This window comes from Arabidopsis thaliana (assembly GCF_000001735.4).
Source record: "Arabidopsis thaliana chromosome 1 sequence".
Taxonomy (NCBI): Eukaryota; Viridiplantae; Streptophyta; class Magnoliopsida; order Brassicales; family Brassicaceae; genus Arabidopsis; species Arabidopsis thaliana.
The window spans coordinates 9,614,357-9,630,764 of NC_003070.9; the positions used below are offsets into that span (position 1 = coordinate 9,614,357).

The following is a 16,408-nucleotide window of genomic DNA, read 5'->3' on the forward strand; positions in this document are numbered from 1 at the left end:
GACTTGAGACGAACACAATCATCATATGATCAAGCTTATACCGATCGGATAAGTAATTAACCGGTTCAATTAACTACACCTAGCTTATACCGATCGTATAAACCGGTCAAGAACCAAAACCGCTTGGTTTCCATTCTAGACCAAACCGGATTCTAGTTTCCATTATTATTATCTTTTTTATCGGATTAAAAATATAAATCCTTATGTCAGGAGATCCCATTCTCTGTCTCTCTGTCTTTCTCCCCCAACTCGCGAACAAAGCAAACCCTAGATCATCCATCGGCGAGTGAGACGGCAGCTCCTCGTCGGTAATTCCTTCCACCGGCGGCGACCACTCACCCTCAGATCTCTCAATCCCACTCATCTCTGTAACATTCTGTACGCTTTCTCTCTCTCTTTCTTCGCTTTTGTGATCTATTACGGCTCGGTCTCTGTGCCTCCCAGCTCTATTTTGGAGCACTGCTTCGTCTCTGTGTTTATTTGGCTCCTTTGTGTGTTTCTCTATCTCTGCTTTTCTTTTGTATTGCTCTGTTTCCGATTTTATATCCATATGTCTCTGGTTATTTGGTTATATCTATGTGTGATTCTTTGTTCTTTTTTCCATTGAATTCAATAGCTGACTAAGATCTCTGCCTTTTATCTTCAATAGTTGCTCAATCTTTTCGCTTTCGTAACATAATTTAGTTTCTTGTTGATGTTTTTGATATCTACCAATCTCTTTTCAATTTATGTCTATATGTTGCTAAATATCTTGTTCAATGACTGATTTCTTAAACTCAGGGTGGAAATTCTGCCATGGCGGAGCATTTGGCTTCAATCTTTGGTACTGAGAAAGACAGAGTGAATTGCCCTTTCTACTTCAAGATTGGCGCTTGCCGTCATGGTGACCGGTGCTCGCGTCTTCACAACCGTCCTACCATCTCCCCAACACTCCTTCTTTCAAACATGTACCAAAGGCCTGACATGATTACCCCTGGTGTTGACGCTCAGGGCCAACCACTCGACCCGCGTAAGATTCAGGAGCACTTTGAGGATTTCTTTGAGGATCTTTTTGAGGAGCTTGGAAAGTTTGGCGAGATAGAGAGCCTCAACATTTGTGACAACCTTGCTGACCACATGATTGGCAACGTATATGTTCAGTTTAAGGAAGAGGATCAGGCTGCAGCTGCTTTGCAGGCTCTGCAAGGTAGGTTCTATTCAGGACGTCCCATCATTGCTGATTTCTCTCCTGTGACGGATTTCCGCGAAGCCACGTGTAGGCAGTATGAAGAAAACAACTGCAACCGTGGTGGGTACTGTAATTTCATGCATGTGAAGCTTGTTTCGAGGGAACTAAGGAGAAAACTCTTTGGGAGATATCGGCGATCATACCGCAGAGGAAGTAGAAGCAGGAGCAGAAGCAGGAGTATTAGCCCCAGGAACAAGAGAGATAATGACCGACGTGATCCTTCTCACAGGGAATTCAGTCATCGGGACAGAGATCGCGAGTTTTACCGTCATGGAAGTGGAAAAAGGAGCAGTGAGAGGTCGGAGAGGCAAGAGAGGGACGGTTCAAGGGGTAGGAGACAAGCAAGCCCTAAACGAGGAGGGAGCCCGGGTGGCGGGAGGGAAGGAAGTGAGGAGAGGAGGGCAAGGATTGAGCAATGGAACAGAGAACGGGAGGAGAAGGAAGAGGGAGGAGCATAAAAACAGTTGTTTACTCAAATCACAATTGCTGCTATGTGGTTTCTGCGTCTGCTTCTCTGCGTTTATTCTGAAATCGGTAAAATCTGGTGATGGATTTTTCATTTGGCTGTTCTAATTTGGAACTTGAAATGAGTGGAATCAACTTCTTTAGATTATAAAATGTTTGGGGTTACTTTCTTGTAGTTTTGATTAGGAAAAACCGCTCTGTCCCCTTGTTATTGATTTTCACCAGTGTTCTTTAGAACTTTGTACTATCTTCTGTTGGTTAAAACTTAAAAGAGTTCTAGTTTAATTCGAAGTTGTCTATTGTTCTTCAATGCTTGGGAATACTAACGAGTTTCTGTGTCATGGTTCAGTTGTGGCACTAATTCGGGTCAAAGCACCTCAGAATTTTAGACAAAGATAAGGGGCAAACACTTTGGGCCTTTGATTGCATTGATTTGTGTTCCAAACACGTCAGAAGTTAAGTCTTTTTCTAAACCAGTTATCGAATGGGTTAGTCTTGGTTGCCATTTTTCAAACATACTGGCTTCCAATTGGTCATGCCAAATATGTAGCTTACTAGACCTATATACTTTCCAAAATTACTTCATAAGCTGTTTGTCTAATTCACGCAATGAATACATATATGCATAAAATACTCCATATGAGTAAAAAGATGTATAATATAGCGGAATATATAACAGAAGTCGACAATGCAATATACATCAACCCTAAACCATAAAATCATGAAGGTCATTTTGGCTTGTAGGCGTCGTCGAGTCCCTCTTCAGTGATCGTTGTGGTTCTTCTGGACAGAATATTCAAATGGTCATATAACTCATAACTCCCAAACGGCCAAACCATTGTTCTAATTGTGATGACGAGTCAAACCACTAATCACAATAAATTAATTACTTTTTTTTTTGTCCCACACATGTTCACAAATATATGTTTAGTTAAAAAACTCAGAATTAATCAATTACAATGCATTAAAATATCGCTACCACCGTCACACCACCCCAATACATCCGTCCGATCTAGCATCAACACCCACAGCCCATCCCATTGACACGGCGGTGTCATTTCTAAAGCATCAAACAAAACATGTCATTGTTTATTCTTACTTTACATTGACTGAATAGTCTGAATTAACATAATATATATATATATATATATTTACGGAATTTTATCATATGAATTCTCAGTTATGGAGATTAGTAGTTCAATAGATTGGCCACGTGGAGAAGTCTTTGCCGTCTTCGCTTGAGTGGATATATTATAGTAATAAAACCCATACGATATCTTGTTAACTTTTTAAAAGTTTTCTTACATCAAAAATATACAAGATATCAAAGTTCAAAAATTAGAAATCTGAAAGATCGTAGCTACATAGTGAAAGATGGATTGTTGAACAGCGTTATAAAGTCACATTAATTCCATGTAATAATAATACCTCAAAATCTCAAATACAACACATGCACGTGTCTAGCTTGCTGCGTTTCTATATACATTATGCAACTGAAAATCGAATTATAATGATACTAAAATGAAATATATGATCTTAAATTTGTTATTGTTAGGAAAATATAAAGATGAGGAATGGGGAAAGTCTGTTGGACAGTGATGCCCTAAATTTGAGAAAGCATATATTCCCCTGCTCTAAAGCCTTTGTCCTCTTCTTAGACAACTTTAAAATAAATAATAATGCTTTCCCATACTTTTTAGGACCCTCCTTTTAAGGCCTTTGTTCTCTACTTTTTTCTATTTGACCCCCAACAAAAAGAGATTATCTTTTCATTTTTTCGTAACATAAAAATAATTTATGATTGACCAACTACGACTATCTATCTTTAATTTCTTTTGAAATCAATTTAATCATGAACCATTGTCAGTACATAGCCTTAGCATCGCCTTTCCTGTCAAAGGATGCAATTTTGTTATGTTTTGGTAGTTTAATTGAAAACTCGTCATAGTAGACAGATATAAATATTTCTCTTCATCTCTTTTTTGTGCTTATGTTATATGAATCAAATGAGTATCCCATTAAGTAAAAGAGAATGAATCAAAGCAGTTATAATAATACAAAAAAGGAAGATTGTAGAGTTATATATTATTAAAAGTTCAAAACATTGAGAAAAAGTAAATGTAAAGATCAAAGCTTCAAGTGTTGAGAAGCATGGCACCTAGGTGGTCTAGTAGACTTTGGTTATAAATTTCAAGTAAAAGAAAAAATGATCAGCACACGAATTTTTTTGTGCCAACCAGTAATAGCAACTCAATGATGTGTACACTAATTGACAAACAAAAACTGAAAACAAACTTTGCTTTATATACCATTACTATTAGTATTACTACATCTAATTAATACCATTGATATTTATTACTTAAATCTTCAAATATTATTTTCTATATATTCCTCTACATATTAATTTATATTTATCAATTTTATAGTTTAATAAAATCATAAATAATTTGAAGCAAAGACTTCGTTAATTATACTTATAAAGTGATGTGTTATGAAAGCGATTGGATGATTGAACCCTGATTGGTAACAGATGTAAAACAAATTTAGCTCCTACACCTAATACTATACTTTTGAAATTAATACTTAAATTTCTTACAGAACTTTTAAAAAGAGACACAAAATATAATAGATTAACACAATATAGTTTTTTAAGATCTAAGGTCAAGTTGGATAATGGATAGAGGGAGCCCATCATTTCTTAATCTTCCGGTACATATGGTGTATCTAAGTGGTCATCAGGTAGTTTGTTATAAATGAGACCATGGACGTAATTAGTGCAACCTTAGTTTCTATATTTTGCATATTGTATCTATTAGTTTGGCTCCATATAATGATTCCAAGGACAATCAAATATACAAATAGACACATTACAATAAAAATTTTATTGATGCAAGTAGATACTCTGACAATCCGCGTGGTTAGTTAGGTATAGGGCTTGATGACACTCTAGAATTTCAGGACGTAAATTCGAAGAGACTCTATTTTTGATTCTCTTGACGAATAATTAAGTTGTGCATGGGCCATTCGTGCTCGGGTTAGGAGTTATTGTACATGATAAGCTTGTTCAACAAGAGTTCGTTCATCTTCGAGATTAATCGAATTAGATCCAGATTACTGCTACAAAATAAAATAGATATTGGAATACATAAATTTGTTTTAAATATTAGAAACATAACAAGAATATAAAGAAGGTGAGATATGTGAGCGTGCAAGTAGAGACGAGAAAGAAACATAAAAAGTGAAAACAAAGTTTTTCCCATACTCTTTTTGATCTCAACACATTCTCCAACGTGCCTTTCTTCTGATGTGAGTCTTGTTGCTCTCTTTTTATATCTGGTTGATCTATTTTTCATTTCTTTTATACTTGTGAATTATTATGAACTAACTAATTGATCGATTAAGTTAGTTGTTTTCCACACTATTAATTAGTTAATTAATTAAACATTCTTTTTAGATGCGATCGAATTGGTGACAGCTTTATCAACAGTACAATACTCATTTTCGTAACTTATTGCACTTTTGAGTCACACTAGATAAGGAATCATTTATGTATAAAATGAGTTCTTCGCTCTTCTAAAAGCGTTCATTTCAACCAAAAAAAAAAAAAAACAGCCAACCATAACATCAGAATATGAAGCATGTTCTTTCCAAAACCAATAACACAAATTACATTGCACGACACATATTATGTAACAACCAATAAAAGTTCGCCGCCTCTTCTATATGCTAATAATGACAATCAACTAGCACCTTGCCAAGTTATTATCTCTTGCATAATTTTTTTGCTCTATCTCTACTTACTATTGATTGTAATAGTTATCCCCTCCTTTCATTGAATGTCTCTGATGGTTATGGAATTGAAATTATGTCGGACTTTCTCTAGTGTTCCGATATAGTGACTTCGACCTTAAAACACGCTTATAAGTCAATACATGGCAGATATCTAGAAATATCGTTTAGCCGGAGAAACATAATTTTTTAATTCAAGGGAGAACTCTTTAATTAATCAAAATGAAAAGAGAAAATTCAAGTAAATTCATTACCCTTTGACTCAAAACACATAGTTTTAAAGTCACTTATCAATATTAAGCCAGAAAACTAAAGCATTTAAAACATGATATACATTGATTTCACATTTCAGTATATCGTAACTTAGTTCAGCTTCTTCCGGAGGGACTTGACGTCATCATGACAAAGAGTGATGAATGGTTTCATGTCATGTACTCCTTTGTAAATTATTTTGGGTATTTATTTATTTTTTCTAGCTGACCTTGGTGGTGGTTCCTGCAGCTTCAACAATTATTCCACTTGGAAAAAGTAAAAAAAAAAAGCCTTGGAGATCATCATTTCCATCTCTAGTAGCTATACGTAACTGCCTCCATTTAAACAACACAAAATGAGTTTCGTTGTTGGCTTTCCAACTGAGTAACCTCATAACCAAACTTTGTTACTTGGATCCTCAATATATATCTAATTAAAGAGAAGCGAGATATAAATAAATTGTTACCTTTTTAAAAAGTTGGTTACAGAAAAACAATTGTTTTACGTATCAGTTATGTAAATATTTGCTTTCCATGGAATATTTATTAATAGAATAATTTTCAACTTTGCTATGATTTCTTACAAAAATCTTAGTTTTAAAGACTATTTAACGTACAATATCATCTCTTATCCATCAAAATAGAATTAAACGCTTATTTCTTACCGTCGCATGCGCACCATGTAACATGTGTTAAGCCTTTTTTTTGGGATAAAGAACATGTTAAGTTAGAACGATGAGTTCTATAACTAAGAAGTTAGATTGGGCTCAATATACTTGGAGTTGGACTTGATCCACTCATTTTGAGTTATCGTAATTAGACATACACATGTACCCCTACAAAAAGCAATATGTATTCACATACATAATTATATTCATAGATAAAATTAAGAGAGATAAAGAAGGAAGTGTTATATACTGTGGGGGTGAGAGTAGACAAAGATAGATGGATGCCATCATTCTCGTCTGAGACAACTGTTGCAAAGCCTTGGGATCGAAGGCAGGATAGCTTGGGACACTAATCATGGCTTTCATGAATTTTAATCATCTCCCTCTAATTGCAGAGAGAGAGAGAGAGAGAGGGCCTAAAAGCTACATTAGATAATACAAAATCATATATATACAAATACTGAAAAATAGAAAAGTAGGGCATATACTCTAGAAAGCGAGTCCATGAGAGAGAATCATTTCATAATATACATTACAAATATAGATTTATTTAATTTGTTATTGTATTATTGAATGATTTTTCCCCTCCTTTCTTTTGAAGGTTTTATTGCTTTTCACAATATAGGTACTTGAAATAGTAGAGAGAGAGAGAGAGAGAGAGAGAGAGAGAGAGATGCGTCAAGCTTCAAAAAAGCTAAGGTAATGTTATGTGATGTGCTTTTGAAAGGAATAGAGAGCTATGAGAGAGCACATATATACAACAACAATTTTTATTAATTACACTTCATCTTAATCTCTTGGGATTTGTAAGAGAAACTCTTCAAAAATCATCATTCTTTTTCATCTTTCTTTACACACAAACACACATACACACACATATATAATACAGAGATCAGGTATAATAAATACTTATATATATAGCATCATCAACTCTCATACATATATGGACTCTGCTAATCTCCATCAGCTTCAAGATCAATTACAGCTTGTGGGGTCTTCTTCATCTTCTTCTTCCTTAGACAATAACTCTGACCCTTCTTGCTATGGAGCTTCATCTGCCCATCAATGGAGCCCAGGAGGTATTTCTTTGTAAGTTTCCTCACTCAATCTCTCTCCTCTGATGTATCATATATTTACATGGCCATGTATCTATTATATACATCCATTTAACACGTGTATGCTACTAGGTTTCCGCAGCTATATGTGTGTGTTTAGAATATTCTTGGTATCAAGATGATATGAAGAATTTGGAATCTTTCTTCTTCTTTTTTTCCTTCTTTTTTGGTTTTTGAAAGATAAGTTAGTGAAGAAGACAACAAGATAGAATTTAAGTGGCTGATAAATTATTAAATGTCTATTACATTATCCTTCATATATATAGACATAGTACTCTGATTTTGCATTGATTCGAAATAAAGAAATTTTTTGTGTGGTTTTCTGGCAGGAATAGTGTGAGCTTGAGTCATAATTATAACAATGAGATGTTAAACACAAGAGCTCACAACAACAACAACAACAACAACACAAGTGAATGTATGAGTCTCTCCAGCATCCACAATCACTCCTTGATCCAACAACAAGACTTTCCTTTACAATGGCCTCATGACCAATCTTCATATCAACATCATGAAGGACTTCTCAAGATCAAAGAAGAGCTTTCCTCATCAACTATCTCAGACCATCAAGAAGGCATATCCAAGTTCACAGACATGTTAAATAGTCCAGTGATAACAAACTATTTGAAGATCAATGAACATAAGGACTACACTGAGAAGCTTCTTCTCAAGAGTATGTCTTCTGGATTCCCGATCAATGGAGACTATGGTAGCAGCCTTCCCTCTTCTTCTTCTTCCTCTTCACCTTCGTCTCAGTCGCATAGAGGCAACTTCAGTCAGATTTACCCAAGCGTAAACATATCGAGTTTGAGCGAATCTCGGAAGATGAGCATGGACGACATGAGTAACATCTCAAGACCATTTGATATAAACATGCAGGTTTTTGATGGAAGATTGTTTGAAGGAAATGTATTAGTTCCTCCTTTTAACGCTCAAGAGATTAGTAGTCTTGGGATGAGCAGAGGAAGCCTTCCTTCTTTTGGCCTCCCTTTTCATCATCATCTGCAGCAAACACTTCCCCACCTTTCTTCTTCCCCTACTCATCAAGTAAGTTTATTTTGAATTATTACTTTCTATTTCTTTTCTCTTTTCGCTTTTTAAAAAAAAACTTTTCTATATATATATATAAATGATGGCTTAGAAGGATTGGTCTGACGGTGAATCTCGTGAAGTTAGTGCATCTGAAAACATTACGTTTAGGGCTCTATTTCTATTATGTAACATAGATTCACTATATATATATATATATATATATATATACCCTCATTTCTTAATTCTAAAATGTAGTTTAATATTACTGTTTCATAAAATACTACGGCCTAGTTACCTTTCAGCTTTAATCATATAATTTCATTTCACTCATGAAAGAGTGTCTAAAAGATTAGTTTTCTGTTTTATTTATAAAAATGCTTAGTTCTCTGTGTACCCCTTCAACTTTATTTATGCATCAATGGAATGCATTGCAATATTATTCGCATAACTTTTTGTAAACGTAAAATCATATTCATAAGGTGGATAAAATATCATGTTCATTAAAAGTTTGTGGCATAAATCAGAAAAAAAAAAAGAAAAAAAAAAGAACTTGAGAAATAGCAAAAAACAAAAAAAATATATACTGAAATATTATAATCACGAAGTATAGATAGATTAATCAGATTAGTGTAAAGTGCGAGACCTTTGTGCAATATTGAAGCTTTGCAACAAAGTTATGAATAGAGAGATAATATTTAAATATATATGTAAAAACTTTTAACCTCTTTTGATTCATCTTTTACTTTGTTGTTGTGATTCTTGGTTGGAGGGCCAAAGCTTGAGCTAAAAAACCTTTTAACATAATTCATAAGCAGCACTCTTTAAGCTGAAACATCAACCTTTGTTCTATCTTTTCTTTTCCTTTCTCTTTATTCCTTACTTTGTTTTATTGTCTTTTTATGAATCTCTTTTCTTAACATTTTTTTCTCTCATTGTCGGGGGTATTAATTATTACGTTACGTTCTATTATTATCCTTTACATCGAATAGCAATAATGAACGTTATTTGATACTTGCATACATATATATGTGTGTGCATTACTTATGGGGTTTTGGTTTGGGTTGAAGATGGAAATGTTCAGCAATGAACCTCAAACAAGTGAAGGGAAGAGGCATAACTTCTTGATGGCAACAAAAGCAGGAGAAAATGCTTCCAAGAAACCGCGCGTGGAATCACGCTCCTCTTGCCCACCCTTCAAGGTTATTACTTTTGTTTTAAAAAAAATACATGCAATTAATTATAAATGTTTTTTTTGGAGAAATTAAATAAAGCCTGAATAAATTTTAGTAGTTAAGAAGAAAAAAAAAATGAAAGAAATTTTTCTAATTGGAGGATATTAATTTAAAAAAATATATATAGTCAAATGTTAAGATAATCCATTGAATGATCATTGTAGTGTTTATACGTTGTGAAATTGAAAAACAGGTGAGGAAAGAAAAGTTAGGAGACAGAATAGCAGCTCTGCAGCAGTTGGTTTCACCCTTTGGGAAGGTAATTAATTAGCAACAATTAGTTTTACCCAATTTATTCCTTACTTCAATATTTCATTTCCTTTTTGCCCCATTTTAGAATATGAGCCTAATCATTAATAAAATATATAGCTGTATGAAAATTGATTTTGTTACAATAAGATATTTTTGTTTCTACCATTTAAAGATAGTAAGGATTTTAAGAAAAAAATTCACAAGTAGCGGATTGTTATTTTTTGCTTGTTACTCGATTGTTGATGATTAATTACATGATGATTAAAATGTTAAACTGCAGACAGATACAGCATCTGTGTTAATGGAAGCAATTGGATACATCAAATTCCTACAGAGCCAGATCGAGGTACGTAACTTCAATGCATGCATGTCACTCATTCATATCCATACATCCTATACTTATAGTTATCAGTACATGACATTTGCATGAGAAAAGGAAACATATTCAAGGAATGAATTTGGAGTGGTAGAATAACGGTATTTACATGGTAATACCGTGCTAAGTTCCAGACATTCTTCTTGATCATCGTTCCGTTTTGTCAAATATTCTCAACTTTTTATATCAATTATTACTAAATATACTATCTTATATATTAAGGACTTTGACATGTACTGAATTATCAAACTTTAAAACACTATTGTGTATGGGCTAACTTATTACTTATGAACTTATATTTAATTAGTTCCATAGGGTTTAGCTTGCCTTTAAATTAAAGCAAGAGATTAGTTAGAATTGATCTTTATTTTATCATATCCTCTTAGGCGCACTACGTAGTAATTAAGCACCTTTCTCCTGTTTCTTTTATGGATACATGTTTAGATAAGCTCATGCTCAATATTGCTCATGGTCGTCAATCTTAAGGATCTAAATTATATGTACAAATTAAAGAGTAAAGTTTTTATAACTCAAATGTCAACTTTATTGTTTGATGAGCAGACTTTAAGCGTCCCCTACATGAGAGCATCTAGGAACCGACCCGGAAAAGCCTCCCAGCTGGTATACTTTTGAGAACCTATATAATTCATTACTAGTTTTACATAAAAGTAAATCATTCCGGATATATTTAGTCCACAAATTTACTTATATAGTAAAATGTTGATTAGGTCTCACAATCACAAGAAGGGGATGAGGAAGAGACGAGAGATCTTAGAAGCCGTGGGCTATGTCTAGTGCCGTTATCATGCATGACTTATGTTACCGGAGATGGTGGGGATGGAGGAGGCGGTGTTGGTACTGGTTTTTGGCCAACGCCACCTGGTTTTGGTGGCGGAACTTAGCCGTGGACTTAACAAACCGTAGGACTATGATGAGTACATTTATCGGACTTGGAGGTAGAGAATAAGAAGAAATGTTAAAGGTGGAGTATTAGTTCTTTAATCTCTTTTGGTTTTGGTTTATTAATTGAAATTTTCGGTTTTGATAGTGGAGCAAAGTTGGTCGTCCTGATTAGAAAGAAGTGTTACAGGATAGACCAGCTTTGATCCATTTAAGATTAGTAGTGAGACTTGACGATATGTTTCTACTTACATGATGGGCTGTGGGGGCTACATAAAATATCAAATAGCTTTGGATTATTTTGTTAAATCTCTTTTGTAGATAATGTGTCAATATCTTTAATAAATGTATTCCTTAAAAATAAAAAACATATGAAAATATTTCGCCATGTAGTAAGAGGACTAGAAAAAGTGTATGATCAATCTATGAGCAAGCGCTAAAAGATGATGTCTATTAAGAAAAAAAGAATCTTTTAGTCACTGACTTTAGTTAACTTGTTGAGTTCACCTATTTGCCTCACAATCACTATTAGATGAATTTGATGGTTGTCGAGCTTAAATGGCCTAGAATGTGCAGAGTCACTCACTCTCCCCTAATCAGTTTCGGAGGTAGCCTCAAGGACTTTCCTCGTTTTGCTTTGATCTACTTCCTCTTCTTGCTACAAATCTTAAGTTAAGAATTCTTTTTTATGGTCCTTCTCTCACGATTGCACGGGGTCCATCAATTGTTTGAGTCGGCCCTGGCTACACGACACCCAATTCTTCCTTGCATCTACTTTCGGCGGTGCTCCATTGTAGCTGGTTCAATCCGTACTAGGTATAAAAGAAATCTTGGGTAGCCTGTAGAACGACCGGCCAATGGTCCATGAAGTTACCACTACTTGCCTTATTACATCGTCCTTTGAAAACTTATGACCTTGTAAAAAGTGGACGTGGATTTATGAATTTCCTAAATGGTCCCTTTAGAGCAACTCCAATGAGGGTTTTTTAACTAAGTTTCTTAGTTTTAGAAAGAGAAAATATATTAATAAAAAATATATAGCTTTTTTGAATAGTAAAGAAACTCTCTTCAAAGTTTCTTATATAAGGTATTTTAGCACTTTAGAAAGAATTTCTTCAATATTTAAGAAAACCACACATTTTTTATTAGTATATTTTCTATCTCTAAATTAAGAAACTTATGTTTGGAAACTACCAATGGGGTTGCTCTTAGACCATCCCCATTGGACAAATTTAGAGGGTGTTTTCAAATTTTAACAGAATAAAAAAATAGACAAATGAGAATTAATGCACTGAACAGGAGAAACACGGTGACTTTAATGTCTGTGAGAAGACATTTTTTGATATTGGAAGACACGAATGTGTCACCATGCTATTGGTTGGTGCTACTGTTTTCTATTTTTTTCCTTCATTTGGCCAACAAATTTTTCTCTCTTTTCATTTTGCCAATAAATTTTTCTCTCTTTATTTGACCAATAAATTATAGTTAAGACATTCAATATAAATTAATATCACCGATGTGGATGCTCTTAGGAGTTCCTGGATATCTATCATACGTGTCACACACTCTTCTATTTGATGGTATTTCTCATAGATAAAGTCACGCAACATGTTCCTCCTCGATGATCTTCCCTTTTATGGCCAGTCAACACGTTTTCCCTATATCCTTCAACGTGAGGATCAGTTGGACATGCGTTATCTCTAGTTTGAGTTGGCAAATATTTGGACTAGCTTGTCCTTTGGTGTTTCCATTTCCCCACCTTCTAGACTAGCATGGTCCGCTATGTCCAAATTTAAGTGAAAACTTCAATTTACCTTCCACTTGGGTCGGGCCCGTCCTATTCTCTCCCCGTTTAGAAAAGAATATCTTACGTTTTGTTTAGGGAAATGTTTAAGATAAGTGAACGTACACAAAAGTTTTCATTTATAGTTTCGTAGGAATATGCTAAGACTCACGTAGATATGACTGTCACTAATCATCCCAAGAAATATATACATCCAAATTGAACGTTAAATTAAAGGCGAACAAAAGTGTTCCTCGTTATAATAAGTCACGGCTTAACCCATTCCTTCGACAACATCTTTTTTTTTCCGGCTATAAACGTCTCCACCGTTGACCTAAACTCATCACTGCTCAGATCATCCATATCGCACAACCGTCTCATACTCCGGCGTAAATCTCCCCGCACGTCAATCCTCTCCGATTTCGACCTTCTGTAAACCTGATGATCAGTAGCAGTACTCTCAGTAGTAGCTGGAGGCAGAAAAGTCATTTCTTGCTTCCTCCTTATAGCATGAGCTGTCTCCCCCACAGAACTGACCGCCCGAACCATCTCTCGCCTCAACGGTCGAGCCTCTCCGACGGTTAGACTAACGGAGGTAAGTTCCGTACCCGGCATTCCTTCTGAAGTCTTTTCTTCGCTATCAGATGCCAAAGATTGTGATACTACGGCGGAGGAGGAGGAAACGTATTGAAAATACAGATCGTGTTCGGTTAGCTTCTGGTGGTTAGATAAAGAGAAGATCAGGGCAACGAGAACGTTCACGACGCCAAATATGTATATTCCGGCGCCGGTCATACCACTGGAAATAATACGCCGGAGATACTCACCGGCGAAGAAAGTTGACGTTAACCAATAGAGTAGAAGTAACACGGCAACTAGAGCTTCAACTGCCGGAAGAAAGTTCAAAAAAATTCTCGTACCCTCGAACCTCCTCATGGCGTCAACTTTCTCAGCCGCAACATCCATTTTCTAAGCTCTCTTGCAACTCCGGCTTAGATTTTCCGAGGAAATAAAGTGTTTTAAAATAAAGTGGATGGTCACTTAGACTTGTCGATCTAATCACTTGGTTGATGATTTTATAAAGAGATATAAGGACTCTATAATTGGTTCAATAATTGAAACAAACTGGATATATCGTATTTCTTTATAGTTCGGTCGTGGAATTTTCATGACTAAAAAGCATTAGGTGAATAAGTCCAATTCCTGAAAAAAAAGAATACAAAATAAACTCATTAGATGAACAATTGATCATAGAATTATTGGGGACAATTTGAATAAAGAAGTATTATAATAATGTAGAAGAATGGTTGGAAAGAGTTGGCGAGGAGAGAGTGAGGGCAGGTGAAGCTGCACTGCACAGCAACGACCGGGCCAATATAATGCACGGTTGGGCGACGTACACCGCCGGACGAAACTGACACGTGTACCCTTTGTTCTTTCTTCTTTTTTGTACCCCTCAATTACTACATTCATTGTAATGTTTTCGAAATAATAGAGTATATATGTATTTTGTCTCTAAATAGTAGAGTATGAGTGACTAGATTCACTATATGATAACTGGAGAGTGCAAAACTAATCATGACAAAAAGTAAGGGTATGAATGATTTTGGTTATTCGTTTCGATTCTAAGGTGATTTGTGAGTTAGATTTGGTACTAATTACAGTTTAGCTCTTTTCATCATATTCTTACATGTTATATATTTCAAAGGAATTATCTAGACGCAAACAAGCTTTGACAAGAAAAATGAAAACAAGCAAAATCGAGAATACATCTTAAGTAAGGCAGGGGATGCGGCCCGATTCAAAATTCTATGTTCTAAAAAATTATTTATTATATATGGAGAAATTAATTCAGACAATTTGTGGGTTCTTTGGATGACGATCTCCATCTCTTCTTGACACTGGGAGAAGAATTCTAATTCTTACTCGTTAATTTATATGCATTTGATGATATTATTTTTCTCACATTTGTCTAATTAGTGTTAGTATTAATTTAATTTGGTATGCTAGACGGGCTCAATTGGGTGAGTTTTTTTAATTAGTTCCAATGAAAGTTGATGTGAAAAAAGTATTGTGAGCCAATTAGATTGGTAATTAGTAAAATTTAGAAAAGTCAAATGTATGGAAACACTATATTAAAACATCTATTACTTAATATTGTTAATGCTATAGCATTTTATTAATTTATAAGAAATTGTTAGAAACTCCTTTTTAATTCTATTTGTTTATGCAGTTCATTCTTTTTATACATTCTTTTATTTTAATGACTGTTTTACTCATATTTGAAAATATTTTAGATTAACAAAATGAAATAATAATTTTTTCCGTCAAAAATATTTCGAAAATAAGTTTCTCGTAAAACAAATCCGACAAAAAAAAAATCTACCAAAAAATTTTCCCAAAAAACTTTTTCTTGTCAAATTTTTTTTTCCAAAAAATTCATTTCCCCCAAATAAAATATTTTTGCCAAAAAATAGATTTACTTGGGTTTACTTCTTTTTTTCTGTTTTCTAGCTAAAACCAATTGACAAACCGATACCATAAATCTAAGATAATAGATAAATATTGTTATGACCGACCATAATTGTAAATTTGTTTGGTGAAAATGGGTTTCTCGGAGCTGAATCTTCTCTAACTGTGGAGAGATGTGGAGAAAATATAGACATTGCAGAGCTCACAGACTTCCTTTGTGCTGCTTCGATGGTTAGAGAATTTAGTGAGTTTCACACTGACCCTGAAGATCGAAAGCTTAGATATGACGTTAAGAAAAAAAGTTAGAATTGAAATATGAGCCAATGTCAGTTGTTGATGACGAGCCGGTTTGCCTACCAATGATAAAATTTGGGGTTTCAAAAGAGACATGACTCATCACACATAGATCACTTCCGGAGTTAGTCACAAAGCAACTTTTTTTCTACTATGAGAATGTCTTTCTCACACCTAAAAGCGTTTGAAAAACTATCTCAGGATACTTGTTTGATATCCCACCTAAGTTTTTTGACTCGAAATATTTATGTATTTCAGCACAAATCAGCACAAAGAGAGGTAACATCCACAATCTTCCAATCCATAATAGAATCCATCAACTGCCACCGAAATACACAATTCGTGATGCATTTCCATTTACTAAGAGATGGTGGCCAACAGACTAGGATAAAAAAGCCCAAGCTAAACTGCATTTTGATTTGTACAAGGAGTGCCCAATTAACTAACATGATCCGTTTAGCCCTTGAACCTTACAATGGAGAACTAAAACCGCATAATCTTTTTCTGACGAAATAATTTAATGAAACTATAGATGAGCAATACTATTGTAT

At 34.6% G+C, this 16,408-nt stretch overlaps 4 protein-coding genes and 1 pseudogene across 6 annotated transcripts; 3 read left to right on the plus strand and 2 right to left on the minus strand.

Annotated features, from left to right (window-relative positions):
- Window positions 1–106: 106 nt before the first annotated feature.
- Window positions 107–550, minus strand: AT1G27640 (uncharacterized protein; the record flags this gene model as incomplete). The annotated part of the gene is made up of 1 exon (NM_102529.1): window positions 107–550. The coding sequence occupies one exon, from the start codon at window positions 548–550 to the stop codon at window positions 107–109; it is 444 nt and encodes a 147-aa protein (NP_174085.1).
- ATU2AF35A (U2 snRNP auxiliary factor small subunit) lies at window positions 195–2,218 on the plus strand. Of its 2 annotated transcripts, none has more exons than NM_102530.3 (2): window positions 195–378; window positions 781–2,001. In NM_102530.3, exon 2 carries the CDS (start codon window positions 796–798, stop codon window positions 1,684–1,686), a length of 891 nt encoding a protein of 296 aa, NP_174086.1. In that variant the 5' UTR covers window positions 195–378; window positions 781–795; the 3' UTR covers window positions 1,687–2,001. The 2 variants fall into 2 exon arrangements, with proteins under 2 accessions (NP_174086.1, NP_001077609.1); NM_001084140.1 differs by having other exon boundaries at window positions 195–225; window positions 840–2,001.
- Window positions 2,219–7,041: 4,823 nt separating this feature from the next.
- AT1G27660 (basic helix-loop-helix (bHLH) DNA-binding superfamily protein) lies at window positions 7,042–11,711 on the plus strand. The gene is made up of 7 exons (NM_102531.4): window positions 7,042–7,490; window positions 7,846–8,563; window positions 9,616–9,747; window positions 9,974–10,039; window positions 10,313–10,378; window positions 10,970–11,029; window positions 11,137–11,711. Exons 1-7 carry the CDS (start codon window positions 7,345–7,347, stop codon window positions 11,308–11,310), a joined length of 1,362 nt encoding a protein of 453 aa, NP_174087.1. The 5' UTR covers window positions 7,042–7,344; the 3' UTR covers window positions 11,311–11,711.
- Window positions 11,712–13,176: 1,465 nt separating this feature from the next.
- AT1G27670 (uncharacterized protein) lies at window positions 13,177–14,393 on the minus strand. The gene has a single exon (NM_102532.3). It carries the CDS (start codon window positions 14,055–14,057, stop codon window positions 13,359–13,361), a length of 699 nt encoding a protein of 232 aa, NP_174088.1. The 5' UTR covers window positions 14,058–14,393; the 3' UTR covers window positions 13,177–13,358.
- Window positions 14,394–14,669: 276 nt separating this feature from the next.
- AT1G27671 lies at window positions 14,670–16,373 on the plus strand (annotated as a pseudogene). Its single transcript has 2 exons — window positions 14,670–14,679; window positions 15,712–16,373.
- Window positions 16,374–16,408: the final 35 nt, after the last annotated feature.

Excerpts from the sequence above, each read along its gene's own strand:
- ATU2AF35A (NM_102530.3), top strand. The coding sequence starts at position 796 with ATGGCGGAGCATTTGGCTTCAATCTTTGGTACTGAGAAAGACAGAGTG.
- AT1G27660 (NM_102531.4), top strand. The coding sequence starts at position 7,345 with ATGGACTCTGCTAATCTCCATCAGCTTCAAGATCAATTACAGCTTGTG. Across the intron at positions 7,491-7,845 it reads AGCCCAGGAGGTATTTCTTT|GAATAGTGTGAGCTTGAGTC; the intron begins GTAAGTTTCCTC and ends GTTTTCTGGCAG. Across the intron at positions 9,748-9,973 it reads CCTCTTGCCCACCCTTCAAG|GTGAGGAAAGAAAAGTTAGG; the intron begins GTTATTACTTTT and ends ATTGAAAAACAG.
- AT1G27670 (NM_102532.3), bottom strand. The coding sequence starts at position 14,057 with ATGGATGTTGCGGCTGAGAAAGTTGACGCCATGAGGAGGTTCGAGGGT.